Below are 21,133 nucleotides of genomic sequence, written 5' to 3'. Positions count from 1 at the left end.
GCATATATGTATGCACATATATACATATATGCCTGTGCGTATTGACGGGCTTTTTCATTAAGTGCGAAGTAACTTATAAAACGCGAAAGAACGAAAAGGGCAGGAACATAATTTACCAAAAGCACCTGAAGAAGTCGTAACCTTTTTTTTTTTTTTTTTTTTTTTCGTCAGCTCGTATTTTGTCTGTAAAGCGAAACTGCGCTATACAGTCGAATCGAACAGGGGATAAAATGCAGCATATTGCATATATGTGTATAAATTCACATGTACATATGTTTGCTTAGTCATATGCGATGTGACAGAAGATTGGCTAACAGGAAGAAACGATGCACCACACTATATAAACGTGTGTGCTTTTTATCCCACAGACAAATTGTGGGGATTTCTACACCTTCTGTTTGCATGAACCCCTTTGCATAGATAGATACCATCGTGCTGTAGGGTCTCTACACTCGTGTGTATTACATACCCGTGCACCCGAACCAACCCATGTGCATTTTTAAATATAACGAAAATATTCGTATCCCTCAAACCAGTGCCCACGTGGCAAAATGGTAGAATGAGAAAGGGGAAAAAAATGCATCCTCCGATTTTGCTTTTCATGTAGAAGCATTTTTAAGGCACACACACCATTTTTTGAAGCATAATCTGCAAACGTGTGTGTGTATAATGTACCTATATATTTATGGACACACCTACGCAAATGCAATCACGTGTATTCATGTAAGTGTTACTTTGCCCCCACCTATTTAGCATGTATCGACTTTTGCGACGTAAGCCATGTCGAACAATGCCCCCCTTTTTTTAGTTTAATTTTTATGATGAACCTTTTTAATTGTATAAATATAAAAAAAAAGAACAGAATAAGTTTTCTGATAAATGTCCTTTTTTTTCTTTTTCGCAAAATTGTGCCCATTTGGTAAACAGAACAAGACAAAAGCGAACACACCATGAGAATTTACGCGTAAAGGCGAGCGCGTATACATTGAAACGTAAAAAAAAAAAAAATTTAAATAAGTCACACCGTAGGTGAGGAAAAATAAGGCGTGTCAAATGCTCCATTGAGAACACGCTCAAAATGGACCTCGCTTCCGACGCTATCGATGCGAGTGAAGTTGCACTTAAAAAACGGAAAAAAAATATGAGCATAAAAAAGGCTAAGGCAAACTCAACCAATTTGAATTCAGACGAAACGAGTGACATGGCAGTGGAGGCCCCCCCGACTCCTCCAAACGGGAACAACGCACATGAAAGTGTGATCAACGTCAAAAGTAAAGTAAAAAAACATAGACTAAAAAAAGTGGACCAGCTGCAAAATGGGGTTTCAAGAAACAGCGATGGAGAAACTAATGGAGAGTCGAACAATCAACAAAACAGAAAGAACAAGTTGACAGAGAAAAAAAAAAAAAATGACCAAAATGAAAGTCTCGATGGGGAGGGAGAACAGGATGAAGTAACAATTGTCGATACGGCTGCAGAAAAAAAAGCAAAATTGAAGGAAGCACGAAAAATCAAAAAGGACTTGAAGGAAAAAAAAAACAACCCAATAAACGTCAACATCGACACGTTGCAAGAACAAATTGACACAATTAACAAACAGCCAACAAAAGACACCAAGCAAATTATCTTAGAACTGAAAAGTACACTAAACATTGTGGACAGTTCGAACGAAATTAAAAAAATTGATGGGCTAAATACAAATGAAGTAAAAACCCTAGACGCGTGGTATTCTGCGAACAAGTTAAAAATTATCCCGTGCTTGTTTGAAGACAAACCACTGAATGCGAACTTGCTAAATGCGCTGTACCATATCGAACCGTCTTTTAGAAATAAAAAGGGGAAAATTATCATCTACCTAAAATTTGTCAAGGCGAAATATGAAAAGTCCTTGAAGAGAGGAAGCGAGGGAAAGGTGGATAACAGTGATGAGGACAACAACGACAAGAAGAAGGACTCAAACATGGATGAAGCGAAAGACAGACAAGAACAGTGCAAAGATAAAATTATGGACATACTAAACAACGATTTGCAAAATTTAAAGGAAAAGGAATACATGAAAAAGGTACTCGAGTTTATCAAGAACGAAAGCAGTTTTATCAATTTGAAGCATTATTTCGATTTTCTCGAAAATGCCCCCATTGACATGCTTGACGTTTTCCTAGAGGAAGATGGACTATCGTGCATAAAACAGATTTTGCAAAATATAGCCAAAAGGAAGCGCATGAAAAAATGCTCCACTTTGCTAATTCATATACTAAATATTTTAAAAAAATTAAATATCACTCTGGATCATTTAAAGCGCACATTGATAGGAATCCCCATCAATTTTATCGCTAGAAATAAGGTCGATGAGAAGAATGACTTGAACTATACCACGGATAACGAGCAGGTTAGGAACATGGCCAGGGGGCTAATCGACGAGTGGAAGCGTATTCGGGACAAAGCCTTAACTGGCGTGAGTGCCGATCAGGGGGGCCATCCAGCGGGAGAGGCAAACAGCGAAAGCAAACAGGAAAAAGCAGAAGAAAACAAAGCGCAGAACGAAACGCAAAACGAAGCTGAAAATGATGTGGAAAATGCCCCAGAAAATAGGCTAGACAGTGCAACACCGCCCCAGGGCGATGCAAACAGCGGAGCGGGCCTCCCAACAAAAAGTAAAACCATGGACGCACTCCCCAGGGAGAGCCCGAACGAAAGCTCAATCAGGAAGGCGAAATCGATGAACCTTACGAAGGACGAAAAAACAAACCAAGAAGAAACGAACTTAAGTCCCAATGTCGTCCATCTGGAGCCGAAAGGTGTAATCCCCCTTGGGAAAAATAATGATAAAAAAAAAGCAGTCAAGTCCAACGAAAGCAAAAATATTATGCTAGAAATAATAGACACGCTGAATGAAGAGTACCAAAAGAAAAAGAAAAGACATCAAGAATATAAGAAAGCAAAAATAGAAGGAAAAATCAAAAAGTTTAGTTCCTTGAAAAATACGCCTGAAAATGTGAAGAGTGAAATTATCCTCCCCGATATTGCCAGTATTCCTAACCCCCATTTGGACAGTCCCTTAAGTAAAAGACATCTCCTAGGCGATTTTCCTCCACCCACCTCCCTACCCGAGAATCATCACATGAGCAAAAATTTCCCACATAACAGTAGCAGTGTTATGAATAACTACATGCAAAGCTCAACCTATACAATGAATAAAAGTGCGAGGATGATGAGTGAATCTCCCCCACCACATGATAGGTTCAACAGAGGAAACGAAAACTACCCTTTAGAGTTCCCAAGAAAACAGAACGGAAATGCATACCTACAGGAGGAAGAGCACTACAACAGTAGCAACATTGCTAGTAGAAATTCACGCTTCCTGAACAGGACCACTTACCCAAGGGAAAACAAATCTGCATACATGAACGAATACAACGGTTCCCACGATGGTACGAACATTGCGGGTCGACCGTATGAAGAGGATGAAACCTTGTATGGTCATTCTCCGTCCAACATGATGAACAGAGATATGAGCTTTTTAAAAAATAAACGTGGCTATCCACCCGCTCGGTATGGCAGGAACGCTAGTCATGATCATGATGAGAGGTATAGGGAAATATCCCCCTACAGAGCGTATCATAAAGAAGGGCACTTATCAGATAGTAACTTTAACCACATGGAAGATGATCGGTTTGGTAATGTACCACAGAAAAGGAGAAGAAACGCGTCCCCTAGGAATAATCCTGATGATCTCCTCGTGAATGATCACCCCTATAGAGGAAGAAACAGTGGTCATAATAAAACGGTCCAGTTTTCTGATGAAAATCCAACCGTGTATTCCTACGATGCACCCAGATTGGATCGAAGCAGAGGAAAAGAAATGAGAAACAAAATGAGTGATGTCCACTCCGGGGTTCAGGATCCATTTGAACTTTATCCAGGAGGTAACTATCACCCAAGGGATTTGAACGAAGGACCAATGGAACGATCGGCCAAATGGGAAGAAGGAAGAAACGGTAAGATTTTTCATAATAACAATACGATGTGGTTCAAAAATAGGGATGACATTACTACCAACCATGCGGGTAGTCAAGAGGGCGAGGGAGAGGACACCCTTTTGGGTTCCCTCACCAACCCATTCATGAATTTATTAACCTTTAAAAATGTATCCAAAGATGGGAACAAACCTGCCAGTTGTGCTGGAGGTAATATGTTACCATTCCTCCATAGCACCTCAAATGGTAACCAAAATGATGCCTTAATTTTACTTAACTCCGTTTTACTAAAAAATGCAGGGAAGAAATATGGTGATTCTTTCGAAGCCACTTTTGGTAGTGCCTCACATATGAAGGAAATGCTTCACGCATCACTGAAGGAGATTTTCAAGAATTACAAAAGTTTCGAAAATGTAAAAATAAATTACCAAGTTGCCATAAAAGGGAACCACTACCCTCCAAAAATATTTGAAGACAGCGAAGTGCTCAAAAATGACATCATCATTAAATTTAATTATGACTCTTTGGAGAAGGTTCCTATATACTTAACCAGTGGAGATGCCCCAAATATGGCCCCAAGAAAATACGACGCTAAGATGGACAGTAGTAACAACACGGCAAATATCATTCCTGACGAATTTAACTTGTTGCCATTACCAGAGTTGTTTCCCCCGCCGAATTTAAACAACCTCAAACTTCCCCCCATCCCGATTATACCTGGGCTTCCCTCATCGCAAAATATTATCCCTCCGATTATGTTACCTTATAATTCTGGTCCGTTTAATGAACTGCAGCACGAATCGACCCAAAGTGACGTAAGTGGCAACCCAACCGGCGGTGAAAAACTCTACACATCCTTCGACGATTTCTTAAACATTTTTGACGAGGACATTCGGAATATTCTGCTCAAAAATACTGACGTAAGAGAGGCGATAAAAATATCACCCACGTGGTGCTATGTTCGCAAAATGGCTAGCTCACACCACATGTGAACTAATCGTGGTGGAATTACCAAATGGTGTATCCCCCTCTCCACCCAAAAAAAAGAACATCTTTCACAGTGATACATTCAACGGCGCATTTGCCTCCTTCCCTGCAGCTTGCCAAATTGCTCATGAGCAAACCCGACGTCGTCAAGAAGATGCTGAAAGGCCCCCAGTACATTAACGTAGGTTTTCGTATGAAGTGTGTCATGCGATATTTGTAGCTAGGCTATGTCCATTCTTGTAACCACATCAATTTGTCTTGCCTTTTCCCCCCTTTTGTTCTTTCCAGGAGGCCTTGTGTTCGTTGGAAGAGGAGCTTAAAAGTTGGAACCGGTCCTCCAGCTGAGTATCACGGTAGAGCTAAGCAAAGGAGCCTCCTGCCCAGGTGGACTTTTTTTTTTTTTTTTTTTTTTGTTGATCACCTTTCACTGCCCTCACGCCCATGTTTGACGAGAAGGAAACCACAATGTGCTATCACATTCATGTTTCCATGCATATTCTCATGTGAACGCACACCTGTCTAAGTGCAGAACACTTAACACACCTTTTTACTTCCCACCATCTTTAATTATTACTTTTTTTGTAATTAAACAGCATATATATATACATCAACGTATCGCTTTTTTTTCTTGCCCTTCTCGATGTGGCTTTTACCTGCCCAAAGCGCATCCCCCACAATGTTTTCACCCGTATGGCATTTTTCTTTTTAACTTAGCGTGCCTCCCGTTGTGCGCTTTTCCATCTGCTTTCCCCCACTTCTACAACTCAATTTCGTAATTCGTTGCCAAAGGAGCACCATGAATTAAATCTTTATAAAAAGAAATATTTGCAAAAAGGAAGCGTTTATACGGTACCCCTTTCCAAAATTGTGCATGCGTTCTTGGACGTAGTGCTTTTACCGCTTTATTCTGCACCGCTACTGTGCACGCGGAATGGATAAAAACCATGACGAGTTGGTGTAAGCATTTTTAAGAGGACAAAAAAAAAGGAAGGAAAAATTTACAAAAAATTAGCTTTCGATAGGGAAAAAATGGCCATGTAAAGGTAGAAAAAAACACGTCACCCTATCACAGTGCAAACGAACATAACTGCATGCCTACCCTTTGCACACACTCGTATATACATATTTTTGTGCACGTATGGGTCGCCCTTTAGTCCAATGGGGAAACGAAATTCCGCGCCTTAAAAGGGGTAGCTACAAAAATTCGTGCCACGCGAATATTTTTTTTACGCGCCGCTCGTTCATTCTGCATCAATCCCATTTGGCGAACTTTCCGACAGGTTCTGTGTCATCTGTGTTATATTTTTCCCCATACGTTATTGCCCCTTTTCATCAATGGATCCGCTTCCCCATTGGGCAGATTCCGCAATTTGATTGGCCGCCTTGCTGTCACTCGCATTCGAACCCACAGCTGGTACTTCATCCTGGTTATCCAAATCGATAATATCGCTGTTATTTAAAAAATCAGTGTCTTCCATTTTGGAAAAGTCGTTATGACCAGATGCATTTACATGGCTCTCATTCTTTGCAAAATCGTTACCTTCGTTGGGGGCAGTTGCTTCTTCTTTTTTCTTTATGTTGGATTTCTTCCCCGCCTTGTTTTCCCCCTTGGTGTTATTTTCCTTCTCCTGAATCGGTTCTTCTTTTTTCTTAGTACTGCCAAACGAGTTAAGCATGTCAAATTTTTGGACATCCTTTTCCATTTCTTCATTAAATTGCTTTAGGAAAATATTTTCCACTTTTTCGTGTCCGATTTGTTTAATTTCTTCGAGGATATTCAAATCGATTAATTTTTTTAAAGAATTATAATTTTGCGTCCTTCCCACCGTTTTTACATTGTCAAAAATGGATTCACATTTCACGGCTTCTTCATACTCTGGAAAGTATTCCGGATTTTCCTCCGGCGTTAGAATCAAAACGGGTGCATTTGTATACACCTTATTTAGGTGTTCCTTCCATTTTTGTAGAATTGTGGGCAGTAAAGATGGCTTATAAACTCTCGCAAAAAACGCAGCGTAGGCAAAGCTATTGTCACTTAGAAGGATATCTACACATTTGTTCACTTTATGAAGCAGGAAGAAGCATATAAAGGCTATGTTATACTTTTGGTTATTTATGCACATGGTTCCTAACTCCTCCAACCCGAGTTTATCACCCAGTGTGGATAAAATTATTAGCAAAGAGGAAAAGTCATTCGTTTTTTTGTAACAATAAATAGCCATCGGTATGTCATTATACACCAGTGCAGTGTCCCCCAAGGCTTTATACTTATTATGAATAAATGCGTTATTTTCCTTCTGTTCCAATTCTTTTATTATGTCTACACACTGTTGGAGATTTCCAATGGATAGGGACAACTCAAACTTCTTTTCCAAATCTGTGCATATATTTAATGCTTCATTTTTGTGACCCATTTTTTCTAAAAAGAGGCTCAATTTGTTGTACAGCGATTCTGGAATTTTTTTTAATATCAAATCGGCCGACGCTAAATCCTTGTTCATTACATACTTCTGATATTGCAGGTAGGTGATTGGAAGGAAAAAACTGTGGAAGGTGTAATTCTTGTCCAGCAGAAAAATTCGATCGTATTCATACACGTACCCACAGATGTAGAGGTACTTATCTATATACGCGTAAATATCGATAAATTTTCTCGTGTAAATGTATAATCTTAAATTTTTGGAAACGTACAAAAAACTGTCATATATCCAGATGCCGCTTTCAATCGCTTCGTTAATTTCACTCTCCAGTTCGAAGTTATTCTCTTCCCCCTGTGCAGCATGCTTGTTATTCGCCTCGTGGTCACCAGGTGGTGATGCCCCCGATACGATGTTGTCTTCCTTCAAGGCGCCCCTACTTCCCTCCACATTTAGGTAACTTAAAATGTATATGTTCTCCTCCGTGGTGAGAGCTACATACGTCCCGGCCTCATTCCAGTACACATTCTTCACATTAATGTCAATTTTTTGGACCATGGTATAATCATTCCAGTCATAAAAGCAAATAAAATTATTCGACTTTACACCTAGGAGGTATCCCCCAAATAGCTGCAACACCGTGAAGGGGGCTTGAAACGAATGGTACGAAGTGAAATCTTTGTATATGTTAATTTTATTGCCTTCTTCCTTTATCGCATAGTCGCCATTATGTGCCCAAACAAAGAAAGCACTTTTCCCATAGGCCTTATTCCTCAAAACTTGCGATGTGTAAATATTAAATTCGTGGTGTCCACTTACACATATAAATCTTCCACTTGGATGGAAGGAAACATTGGTTGGGTAGAAGTCGCAATTGCCGAGCTCCTTCTTATTCACTTTGTACACATCGCCATCATTATAGTCGTCATTTTCGCTTACATTCTGCAAATTGATAATGTAAATATCTGTATTTTTTATGTAAATTATTTTATTTTTAAACATGGCAAAAATGGGTTTATCCGATCCAATCTGAATAACTACTAACCCTTCATCGTATCCTATGCACAAATCGTTCTTCGTTTTTTTTGCACACAAAGACCAACATCGGTCCATATTATAATTTAATGTACTCTCCAACTTAAAGGTTGAGCTGTTCCATATTTTCACATTACAGTCCTCCGAGGAGGATACTATGATGGGTAAATTACTATGATAAATTAAGCAGGACACATTTTGCGTATGTCCACTTAATACCTGTATACACTGTTTCGTGTGATAATCCCATATGCGTATCGTTTTGTCGTCACTTCCACTTATTATATAGGACGTTTCTCCACTGCATGAGTAGTCAATGCAGTTGACCCCTTTTGTATGACCTGTTAGGGTAAAATGGGGTTTGGTAACAACAGGGGTGTTGTTTTGTACTCCCCATATTTTTATCGTTTTATCTAAAGAGGCTGACGCAAAAATGTACGTATCTTTTGGATTAAATTTACACATCATTACGTAGTGAATATGATTTTCAAAGGAACATAATTTTTCGAAATTATTTTCATAATCGTATAATTTTATTGTCATGTCATCTGAGCTGGTCAGCACATATGGCAGTGTCTGGTGCACTTCGATATATCTTATATAATCCGTATGATCTTCAAACGATTTTATTTTCTCAAAGGTGTTATAGTTGTAAACCCTAAGGGTCATGTCATCCCCCGCACAGAGAATCCATTGTTTCTTTTCAATAAATTTTGCACATCTTAAGGGGAACGCGGACACTTCTATGTTTTTAATTGTGTTCTGATTTGCATAGTCGAAAATGATTAACTTCCCATTGTACAACGCCGCCAGGATCCACGTTTCCGTTTCGTGAACGTCCACGCATTTTACCTTACCGATTCGGGAGTTTAGCTTCTTTTTTATATCTAGGTTGAGAGGCATATTATGGCGTTTACGTGCGGGTCGAAGGGTGCTTCCGTTTGGTCGGTTATTACACGTTTAGGGTTGGTCACAATTTGGTTCTTCTTCAACTGAGTGTTCAGAATGTCACACGAATATCGTTGTACTCGTGGGGGTAAACTGCTACAAAGTTTCTTCTTAATCCGGTCGTATCTTAACGCGCCATACGTGGGTACAGCTAAACAATGTCTCTTTCTATAGTGATTTTTCTTTTTTTCTCCCTTTTTTTTTTTCACTATTTCGATCACAATAGCGAATCGAATAACGCTGCAAGGTGGGCAAACGATTTAGTAAGTATCCCCCTCTTGCACTTGTTTCTTTGCTGAAACAGCGTAACCGTGGCACAGCCAACATACACAAAAAAAGTGTTAACAAATTGCACATACAAGAGTAGTAAAAGAAAGGGGCAGTATATTTACAATTGTATGGCTCAATTTTTCAAACAGGTTGGCTTATCTGTTAACTGAGCAGGTAAGTCAGGCAAACGTTAATCAATAGTGAGAAGAAGCCACGTATCAACATGGGGTAAATCGAATTTTATAAAAATAAAATACCTTTTGGTACTGTTAGCGCTAAGTGGAGAATTCGCGCCGGACTGTGGCTACCACGCCTGCTCACATAATATGCATGCGTTCGTAGTACTTTCATGCGTACGTCACGCAAGTACGTACATACATACATATATATATATTTATATGCATATGCTGTGCTCCACTTTTGGAGTAATATTCCATCCAAACTGCGCAAGTGAAGCAGAAATGGGAATAAGCTACTCATAAAAAGGCATGTCAAACTGGGGGGAGGGGCAACAAATCATTGCGTATGTTTTACAAAATGACCATGTATACGTATCATTTTAAAGGTACTATTCACCTGCTTTCGCTTCGTTCCTTTCTGTTTTATTTTATTTCATTTTCTTCTTTTCATCTTAATTCAGCTTAACATTTTGTGCTTTTTTTTTTTTTTTTTTTTTTTTCTATTTTTAATTAGGGATATATTTTCTCGTATGCGCATGTACTTTGACTTGCCACACAACAGGAGCAGGCGGCGGCATTTCATGCTCGCAGAAGTGCACAAGCACTTTCGTAATTATTCTGCGCCGCTTAAAATAGTTATAGTGGAACCATTTACATACACGCTGATGCCCCATTTACGCAATGCTACATTTTAGGAAAGGCTTTTCCCTCTATGGGGCATCGCATCGCAGCGGAGTAAGAATTGTTCGTTCACCCGATTTGCGTACCGTATGATCCTTTTTGAGGGGCTCATTTTATTCCGTTCTGCAGTTACGCCGACGGTGAACTATCTTCATAGGACTTCTTTCAAAGGGAAATAAAATGAAGGGCTCTGGAACACTGCATATTTTAGAAAAAAAAAAATAATAATGGAGGGGAGAAGAGTCCATGCAAAGGGATTCCCTAAAACTGCTTTGTTAAATGTGAAGAAAAGATAAAACCTATTCACTTGATGCTTTACCACTGGTGTCCCCTTTTGGCTGTTTTTCTTTCCGTTGAGTTTACCACTGGGAAAATTATTTGCGTGGTCCCTGTATCTTTTTTTCACACATGGGTAGGGAGGTAGCTTGGCCGCTTTATGCGCACATGAGGGGGATGGCATACTTGTGTAGGTAAACCCAAATATGCTACAATGTATGCTTATGTTCCTATGGATTTACTGATGAGGAGATCCCTCCCTTTTTTTTTTTTTTTTTTTTTTTTGCGAAGCGTGAACGAGCTTGCACACACACATCCTGCTTGTTCCCCGTAACATAAGGATACTATTTGCCGACTTAGCGGCAAGTCCATCTTCGCATACCCATGCCATTATCTATAACGTAAAATTAAAAAGTGAACATGCTTGAACAGGCAATGTCATAAGGCCAGGTGTGAAATATCACGTTATCCTTCCTTTCCTGTCGTCCTTTTTTTTTTTTTTTTTACCATCATAAGGTGTTAAGAAAAATTGATTCAAGCGTTGGTCCTATTCAAGTGAACCTATTGAACGAAGGAACTAGACCGACCACTAACAATTTATGCTTTTCATTTTGCCGAGCAGTTGTGGTTAGTTCACCCTTAACAACATGGAATGGGCAAAAAAAAAAAAAAAAAAAAAGAACACACAAAAGTGTCATAGTAAATAAATAACCTAGTAACAAGTGTGCATGCAAGTATCACCCCCTTCTTTGCCATTATATAATACCATTTCGCCAATTAGGGGCTACTTAAATGCGGGGATTCCTATTCTGCTTATGTCATTTTCGCCCTTTTCGACGACTTCTTATTAACATCTTTTTCACCAAACAGTATCCTTCTTGAGCACACGAAAAAACTGAAAAGCCTTTTCACCATTGTGCAATTTTTTTCAAATGGTGAAGAAGTATAAGCGCGAGTTGGGAAGTAAAAGTTCGTTCTGAGTTTTTTTTTTTTTTTTTTGTGAAAGGCATTTGGTGAAATATGCTCTAATTTGTATCATATTTTATCCCCTTATATATAAAAAATACGACATGATTTTTTCATAATCCTAGCACATTATTAGGGTCACTATTTTGTTGGGTGATGCGCAATGGAGAGTACAATGGCTGCGTGATGTACATGTTCGCAAAATTGCAACGTATTTTTCAAGCACATCTCATCGCGAAAGTGCTTCCCTTTGGGCACACTCAAAACGGGTTTTTCATTCCGCCCGGAATTCCAGCCAACGAAATGAAGTGAATGAAAAGTTTCCTCACCAAGTATCAGCGTGAACTGGTACGAGGCACACAAGTATGAACGAAAATCCGTACGTATGCCTTTATCATCACTCATATTTATGTGCGTGCGCAATTCCAGTAGCGCTTTCACTTCATTTTACTTTTTTAAAGAAAACGTTCAGATATGTTTAGCAAGATTTACCTGAACAGGTTTTAATTTTTTTTGCCCCCCTCCCCAGCCTGCGAACATTCGTGTGTTATAAATTTCTACATGAGCATGTGTAGATATAAGAACAAGTGGAAAGAGAAGAATAAAAAATGTAAGATAGGAGGATGCCATTCTTTCCCATGCTTCTTTTCAGTTGCAAAAATAGGAACACTTCTCACCATGCGCAAATTATACCCCGTAGCACTTTTGCATTTTCTTCCTTCACATGTATAGATGTACAAAAACGCATAGCGTCTGATGTACATGAAACTGAATGCAAAACGGGGTGAAAGAAATTAGTGTGCTCTCCCCATAATTGTACACATAAGATGGAAGCATAATCCAGTCTTTTTTTTTTTTTTTTTTTTCACATTTTGGTGCAAAGAAGCAAGAAAAAAAAAAAAAAAAAAAAAAAAAAACAATAACAGGGGAGCAATGAGCTAACATTAACTTCCTGCGATGTTCCTCTTTTTTAATTTATTACATTTTTTTCGAGTGCATCTCCCTTTACGAATTCGCTTACACGTGACAATTAAGACCTTTTTGGGTGTTTTTTTTTTTATTTTGTTTTTTTTGGGTATTTACTCCCCCCGTTTTTTCCACTTCATACGTATTTTCCATTATAAAGTACCCCCCCTCCTGTGGTCCATTTTCGGTCCATTTGTTTTTGTGTGTTTACCCAGCCCCTGCATTGTGCCGCTTATCCATCCAGCATAGCATTCACATTACCTTCTACCGCTGGGTAAACCAAAATGATGAAGCGAAGTGTAATAAAATGAAACGAGCCATAGTCGATCCAAACATAGCAACAATACATGCATGCACATGTATGTGTATGCAACGCATTGTAGCACTTGATCCTATGTAGACACAAGAAGGGATGCGGAAAATGAAGAAATCGTCCCGTGAATAATGATGGTCTGTGTTCGGAAGCATTCGCCATGTACGTATGATGACACGCTTAAGGGGAATCCAAAATGGGGTGGGGAAATCACCTCTGCTGTTGCTACCCGGGGGGAAGCCTTCCTTTTTAGCGTGTGCCCAAACAATGGCTTGAAAAAAAAACACTTGTTCAATTCGGCGTTGGAAGATAGTCTTCCTCTTGGGACGCACAATCCACAACACCCGCTACTGGAACAGGCAACTCACCCATCAATGCAGCAGTTACTGCGTCTTGTCCTGCTAGATTGGCTTATAGAACGACTTATAGAACGATTGATTGGTCGACTTATTGGCCAACTGATTGATGGACTCATTGATCGACTCGTCTTGCACGCACTGTCAGAAGTAAAAAATCGCATGAGGAACTTTCTACTCCATTGCATCAAAAAGTATGTACTGTGTCTTTGTAATCTTCTTGACGTTACGGATCCCACAGATATACGCAATTTAAGTTATGACCATGGAGAAGGCAGAATTGATCATCCCACCATGAATGAACCTCCCCGTAGTTGCAAAAGAAAAGCGAACAGTGAAGACCATACCAGTGGTGTATGCAGCCGAGTCAGACCGAATAAAATAACAGGCCGAGAGCAAAAGAAGCATTCACTTCTTCGGCAAAAAAAGCATCATTCTTCGGGACTTATTTTTTCACAACAAGAAAAAATACAAAAACGAGAGAAAATTAACCTCACCCTTCATTTATTCATAGAACGGAACGAGGATGCCAATTTTGAAAATCCTCCAACCGTTTTAAGTGCATTTTTAAAAAATGATGATATATCATCACGTCAGAAAAATGTACAAAATAGCGACCCACGTTTATATATTCATAGGATGGTGCAAAATAAATGTTATTTTATTCATAGAGCAGAAGGGATAGGCTTGTCCCTAAAAGAGTTTCCATCATTAAAGGGGGTGTTACACGTAATAATTACTCATAAAGGGGAATATCTCCTTTTTTATCTAATCGAAGGAGAGATCTTCTTCTTCTGTTGCCTTTTGAATACCTCCCTTGCTGTATTGAATGGTTTGATTAGTTTATTTTTTGAAATTTATCCACGTTTCGCAAATGTGTTTACAATTAAGCAATCACATGTTCTGTGTAGCTACTTAGCACATGCGTGCGAAGCGGGACTGTCCGTTTTTTTCTCTGAGTTGTGTTCCTTGCGGGGGGATCGAGAAAGAAGTAAAGACCCATCCTCAGTAGGAACTGACAAGAAGGAGAAAAAAGGAAAGTTAGGAAAAAATGGCGGTGTGAATAATTCCAACCGAACGAGCGAAAGAGACATACGAGGTCGTACAAAATTGCGATTCACCAAAAGTAGCATTAACTACCGTTGTGATGAACCCCAGGGGGAATATCCAAAACACCCGGATAAAACTCACAAAGTTAACATAAAAGAAACTGTTGGTGGGGAAACGTTTTCCACAAATCGAAGAGAAGACGAAACGCGCATGACCCAAAATGGGAACAAGCGGAATAGCCCCCGTTGCATGTGCGGCAACCACGAAGGGGTTGACCAAAATGAGATAAACGAAAAAGAAAACGACAAGGATAATGAAAAGAAGGAGGACACTAACAGACGGAGAAATGGAAACAGAAATGGTGATAACCGCACCGGGAACAACAACGGGGATAGGCACAACAGCGATGACAACAACAATAACGATCGGGACGATGAGGAGGACGACGATGACGAAGAAATGGACGATAAGGAGAAAGACGAAAATGAAGAGGAAAATGATGAAGATGATAAGAAGAAGAATCAAGATGGTAAGCGAAATTGTCAGGGGGGGAAAGGAGAGGTTGACCGATCTGACGTTATCACTGAACAAAGTGACGAACAAAAGGGCCCATCCAACTGTGCAGATGATGTTAAAAATGGTAGTACAGATATGCAGAGCGATTCAAATAAAGGAGACGGAAACGGTAATGAAGAAGAGGGTGAAGGAGTCAAGGGCGACTCAGTGGACGAAGGCAGCAACACGTTAGATGGTCACAGTAGTCCAGGGGAGGATCGGCCGAATGTCAAACTGGCTGAACCTTCCGATCGAAAAAGCAGTGGTGTAAGTAGCTGTGTACCTATCGACCAACGGAATGACCAAACCGGGAAGGAGCAGAAGGATGAGAAGAACCTCCAAATCATGAACAAGATGCTGAAAAACCTTTCGTTCATGTCCTTCAACACGGGGTTGCTGGAATATAAAATATGCGGTGTGTGCATCTACCAGAACCCACCATTTATTTCCAGCAGATTGATGCATATTCCCTATGCTTTAAAAAAAACCAACGCAGACATCATTGCGTTGCAGGAAGTATATGATGAGAAGCACGTAGAGTATTTAAAAAACCAGCTGATGGCCAACTATCCATTCTGCGCCAGGGACAATTATTGCAGTGATGTTTTTAGGGAAAAATTTGGCGACGCGAATGTCGCAAGGGAAGACGAATTCGATGAGAACAATCAGCAGGATGGCAAAGACGGCCCAACTAACAGAAGAGCTAACAGTTACGAAAGTGGCAAGCGAACTGGAACAACCGTCAACAACCCAAACGGAGGAAACAAAAAGGAACTGCGTGGAACAAAAAAGAAATATTTTGCTCTTCACCACGGATTACTCGTATTTAGTAAGTATCCCATTATCTACTCCTTTTTTCACGGATTCAAACATGTAACTTATCTGGAATATTTATTCGGGACAAAAGGATTCCTAGAAGTCGTCATTGACGTCCCTTGTTTTAGTTACATTACTTTGGTTAATATGCATCTAGCTAGCGGTGCCGCAGATACAGAATCCAAATATATCGAACGGGTTCGAGATTTCGAAATTAAGCAAATTATGGAAATAGCTAGAAATGCCGAAAAAAGAAATACCATCCCAATAATTATTGGAGACCTGAATGCTGCTCCCAATTTATGTCCAAATAATTATACCTCCTTTATTAAAAGAGGTTGGAAAGACGCTTGGCTCTATGCTAGGAATGTCAAAAAGAAGAAAACAAAACAACTCATAGCGAAGGCATTACCACGGCTGCAGAAAAAGAAGGCGCGCACAATTTCTTCCAACAGTTGTCGTTCACTCAGTCATTTATTCCCTAAGGTTGGTAGCTCCCCCAAGGAGTTGGTCAAAGAGGCAGGAACGCAAGAAAGGGAAGAAAATCACCCCATTCTTAATAACCAAGAGGGAGTCAGAAATACACGTAAAGAGGATCCGGTAGATGGCATCACGAATAAGGATTACGTTTATAGTAACCATTCGGTGAATGCAGAAAAAAGTATCTACCTTGAAAGGCCACCCTTGTGTAATAAAATGGACGTATTTAATGATGAACTAGGTAGTAGCAGTTCCTTGCGCGTTTTCCCCACGTTGAACTGCTCCGAAAATAACGACAGTATAGTTTACACCAACTCAATGAAATCTCTCTCTAGGTTTTCCAAAAATTTAGAATCTTATGATAACAGGTATTATAATGAGAGATACACGAAGGAAAGGAAGAAATGGAATGTGGGTGACAAGTCCGTAGAATGCCACCGATCGGTTTGTTTAAACAGTACCAATTTGAAGAATCACGAAAGCGAAATAGACAAAATGAATAGTGCACTAAATGAGCAAATGCATTTTAGGAATGGTCTGCAAAGCAGCTTCTTCGGATGCTTTTCCCATGGGATGACTGTGCATAGTAGGAGATGTGTAGTGACGGGTGCGCCCTCTAAGCGGTTGCACATTGTTAGTGGGAAAGTCGAAAAAACGGTTTCAAAGACGATCTGGAGGGGAAGAGGAAATTTTCTTCCCGCGAGCTACAAAAGAGTGAAGCATCATCACAGAAAAGGATGCACCAGAGGATGTTACCAAATAGAGCATCTTCCCCCTGTAAAGCAGATTCCATCCAGTGGCAAAAAACACTCTCTTAAAGGACATGACAATATGAACGCATCACAAAGGGGCGACATTCCTCTCTGTAGAATTATCCCCAATTCGAGCAATGCCAGTGGGAACGGGAACTCTTCGGATGTAATTCCAGAGCGAAAAGGGAAGGTACACATGCTCACTGACAAAATACATTATAGACAAATGTCCCCCATGCGTAGTTCAGGACATAAAGCGGTAAATCATCAGGAAGGAGATCGTGATATGTTAGAAAGTATCCTCCACGTGAGCGAAACACGAGATGATCTTTTTAACCCCTCCATGGGGCAACAAAATGGCCAAAATTGCTACGCAGATAAGAGAGTCAAAGGGGACAAAAAGGAGAAACAAAGGAATATACAAAGTTGCTCCACCTGTGATGTGTTCAAAAAGGAAAGCAAAATCGATCATACCATTGTAACCCCGAAATGCACTCTACGCAGCAAGAGCGATGGAGAAAAATTGAAGATCCACAGGGAAGACGACGACAGTGAATACCATGCTGCAACGAATATGCATCACCATTATAACAGCGATCAGAATTTATTCTCCAGTGACATATCTAGTGAGAGCAACCATTCGTATACGGATCTGTATGATGATGATGAGGAAGCCAACTGGTTCAGTGATCGAAGTTCGAATGTGTCCAGAAATGACCTACAGGAGAGGACCGAAATGCGTGTTCCAATCGAAGCGCAACCCAGCAATCTGGTCAACTGCATGACAGAAGAGGGATTCACAAATGGAGACACAACGGAAAAAGCACCAGAGACGATAAAAGAACTTCACACTTTGGAAAGTAACCAAATGACTGATAAGAAATACACAAAACGAGAAGACAAAATTATGACACACTGTGTACCTCCTTCCGAAATGGGAGAAAAAAGCAAAGCCGATGAGAGGACTCCCCTGATTCATCCTAAAGACGCTGCCCAGGTAAGTATGTCGAATGAGAAGGGTGATGACACCTCGAACCATGCTCAAATGCCCAGAGAAAAAGACTCCAAGCTGAATGGTTCAATAACCTTCTACAAAAATCAGTTAAATGATCATAAGGAGAAAGTACACAATGTGGATGAGAATTGTGAAGACAAATTAAAGACACAAAAACTTTGTAGCGCTTTTTTGAAAGAGGAATTGGCGAGCAGGGGGGAAACTCACGAGGAAGACTCGCTTCTGAGTGAAGGAGGCACAAGAAGGGACAGCAATGAAAACAGTTGCAACGGTAAGGTGGAGAGCCTACCATGCACAGGTACCTACGCCACTGAAGAAAACGCCAATATCAATACGAACAAAAAAGAGAAGAAGATTAGTAAGCTAGCCAAGAAAATAAAACAAATGAAAAAGAAACTCCTTTATAAAATTCTGAGGAATTATGAGAGGCACCATAATGGCGGGGTTGAAAGGACGCTCTTGAAGGGCAAACAGGGTGAACCGCAAAAGGCAAAGCAGGACAAAGAAAGCAACTCACTTACCATAGGTGACGTCAAGAGAAAGGCCGAAAAGAAGCATCACTTCATTCATTCCCTCAACGAAGGGGAACACACCGAGAAGGAAACCAACTGCAAAGGAGAAGCAACCCCAGCGGAAGATCATTCACCCAAAAGTGATGTAGCCGAGTCGATGAAAAACCAAATGACAAATGAGAAAGGGAAAAATAAGAGCGATAAGTTCCTGCACTTCACCAAAAAATGCTACAACAGTAGAACCCAAGAAGCGCTGAAAAAAGATATCTTCTATTTTATTAAAAAGTTAAAATTTGAAGCGGCAAAAAAAATAAAGCAGAAGTTTCTTACATGTGCAAAGAATGTAAAAGGAAGTCTAAGTGAAGAAAAGAAACTTTTCCTAATGGAGAAGGAACAGAAAGGTGAACTTCAACGGGTTCACCATAAATGCCCCTTCGTTCAGAATAATTCAGATAACCCAAGGTCCTTTAGCAGCATAAAAGTGGCAGAGGATTTTATAAAAATGTGTGATTGTTCACCTATGTCAAAAAAGGAAAAGAACCAAAGGAGTAAAAATTATAATCGGGAAAAGGCATCCACCAGGGAGGGTCCAGAAAATTACCCAAAGAGCAAAAAATATTCCATTTTTAAAAGAAGGCACAAGGACGAAAAGGACAAATGTCACTTTGTGGAAAATATCAATGAAGGCAGAATCCCCTTGGATGACCACACCTGTGTGAATCCGAATCGAAATTCGTCCAAAAATAAAAAATTTACACAAGAATTCAGTGGTGTACGCGGGGGAGAACCCAACCAGGGAAAGCTGCACAATAAAATGAAACTTAATATAAAAAATAAAAGCTTCTTCAAATTGAAAAACGAAGAAAACATTTCTAGTGATGAATTTACGTGGGACCCCCTAAATCCGCTGAATGTTATTGGGCCCCATTCCAGGTGTAACGGACTGAGGTGCGATTATATTTTCTTTCCTCCCATCAGTTACAACAAGGGAAAGGGTGCCAGGGGGGCAAAGAATGGCACGGCTGAAAAAGGAAAAATTGACCAAAAGGGCAAACCACGTGCAGCAGAAAAGACGGATGAGGAATACAAGATGGGTGCAGTTAAATCGAAGTCAAGTGTACACATGACTAAAATGCGTGACGATCAACAACTGGTGGTGAGTCAGGGGAAAGCCCCAAATCGATCGAACGTGTCCTCCGATCCAGTTGGTGCCAGTCGCGAAAGTGAGAAATACTCCAATTCCGTTTTGAATACGCAGAACGATGCCTTCCCCGCGATACGCAACGAAAGGGACAGAAAGGATGACCACCAGGTGAAGGGAAAGCGATACGAGGAAACCCTCAATCTAAAAAAATATAACGACCTAAAAATTTTGAAGAATTACTATATTAAGAGTGCCAAGATACTTTTTAACGAACCCTCCGTCATGGTCCACACGAACAGGAATAGCAAAAACGCCAATTGCTGTTACTCCTTTTGTATGAAAATAAAGAATGTCCATTTTGTGACAATGTCTGACCATTATGCTATTAAGATAGATTTGAGGCTAAAAAAGAATCACAAGTTTGGTCGGAGCAGATAGAGCGTGGTGATATATGTCGTGACATCTTATTTAGCTGCGACTTTTCTTTGTAGAGGCATACACACATGAGCAGTTGCACTGAGGCGCTTGACGTTTACGCCTTTCGCGAGCACCTTTTTTTAAGCTACGCTATGATATGTTATATTTAGTGTTGCTGTTCATGTCGACGTTTATGTTTTTTTTTTTTTTCTATCCCTCTGTCCCTACGCTACGTATCCCCACCCGTGTAACTCAATCGTGTCATATACGGGGGGTGTTTTTTCCCAAATGCGTTTTTTAATTAAATTTAATTTATACCTCATTAATTCGCATCATTTCTCGCTTCTTATTACTCCATCATCTTCACTTTCACTTTCACTTTCACTTTCACTTTCATCTTCATCTTCATTTTTTTTTTTTTTTTTTTTTTTTTTTTTTCATTTTGGCTAGTCCCATTTTCAATACATGCTGTGTAGCTTCATGGACGCTGCACTCCGGGTGAGCATCCCACACATGCCAATTGCTTCAAATTAAATATTATTAAGTTTGCAAATTGTGCTTTTTTTTTTCTTTTTTTTAAGTACTCTTTAATACATTGCTTTTTGTACAGTTGGACAGTTTACAGTGACATATGTACGTGCGTATGTGCACATGTGAGGACCACTCAATCACGTGTCTGTGCCAGTGTTTTTCTGCATGTGCGCCGGCTCTTGTACGTCCTATTTTTTACACATATGCGGATATTTTATTTTAAATTATTTCAGTAAATAGCTTATAAATGGTTCAACACAAACAAAAATGTAAATCTCAAAGTTGACAAAATTGTTAATTAAAGGAAAAAAAAAATAATAAATAAAGGAGAAAACAAAAATGCACAAGCAACTGCGCAGTCGGCGCCTTCAAATTTGTGAATCAAACATTTGGAATACACGGGTGTGCAGAGGGAATTAAAAACTGACGAATGGGGAGGTCACGAATTGTCGCTTTCCCAACCGTGGGGGGATGCACAATCGTAGGCATA

The 21,133-nt window shown here is 39.9% G+C and overlaps 3 protein-coding genes across 3 annotated transcripts; 2 read left to right on the top strand and 1 right to left on the bottom strand.

Moving 5' to 3' along the window:
- Positions 1-1,078: 1,078 nt before the first annotated feature.
- Positions 1,079-5,309, top strand: PCOAH_00018680 (Uncharacterized protein; the record flags this gene model as incomplete). The annotated part of the gene is made up of 3 exons (XM_020058677.1): positions 1,079-4,897; positions 5,077-5,145; positions 5,253-5,309. 3 exons carry the CDS (start codon positions 1,079-1,081, stop codon positions 5,307-5,309), a joined length of 3,945 nt encoding a protein of 1,314 aa, XP_019914269.1.
- A 971-nt stretch (positions 5,310-6,280) lies between these two features.
- Positions 6,281-9,319, bottom strand: PCOAH_00018670 (Uncharacterized protein; the record flags this gene model as incomplete). Its single annotated transcript, XM_020058676.1, has 1 exon — positions 6,281-9,319. The coding sequence occupies one exon, from the start codon at positions 9,317-9,319 to the stop codon at positions 6,281-6,283; it is 3,039 nt and encodes a 1,012-aa protein (XP_019913943.1).
- A 4,070-nt stretch (positions 9,320-13,389) lies between these two features.
- On the top strand, positions 13,390-20,133 carry PCOAH_00018660 (Endonuclease/exonuclease/phosphatase domain containing protein; the record flags this gene model as incomplete). Its single annotated transcript, XM_020058675.1, has 1 exon — positions 13,390-20,133. One exon carries the CDS (start codon positions 13,390-13,392, stop codon positions 20,131-20,133), a length of 6,744 nt encoding a protein of 2,247 aa, XP_019914057.1.
- Positions 20,134-21,133: the final 1,000 nt, after the last annotated feature.

This window comes from Plasmodium coatneyi, chromosome 7 (assembly GCF_001680005.1).
Source record: "Plasmodium coatneyi strain Hackeri chromosome 7, complete sequence".
Lineage (NCBI taxonomy): Eukaryota > Apicomplexa > Aconoidasida > Haemosporida > Plasmodiidae > Plasmodium > Plasmodium coatneyi.
The sequence above is the reverse complement of the archived record's forward strand: the minus strand, read 5'-3'. Positions and strand labels throughout refer to the sequence as shown.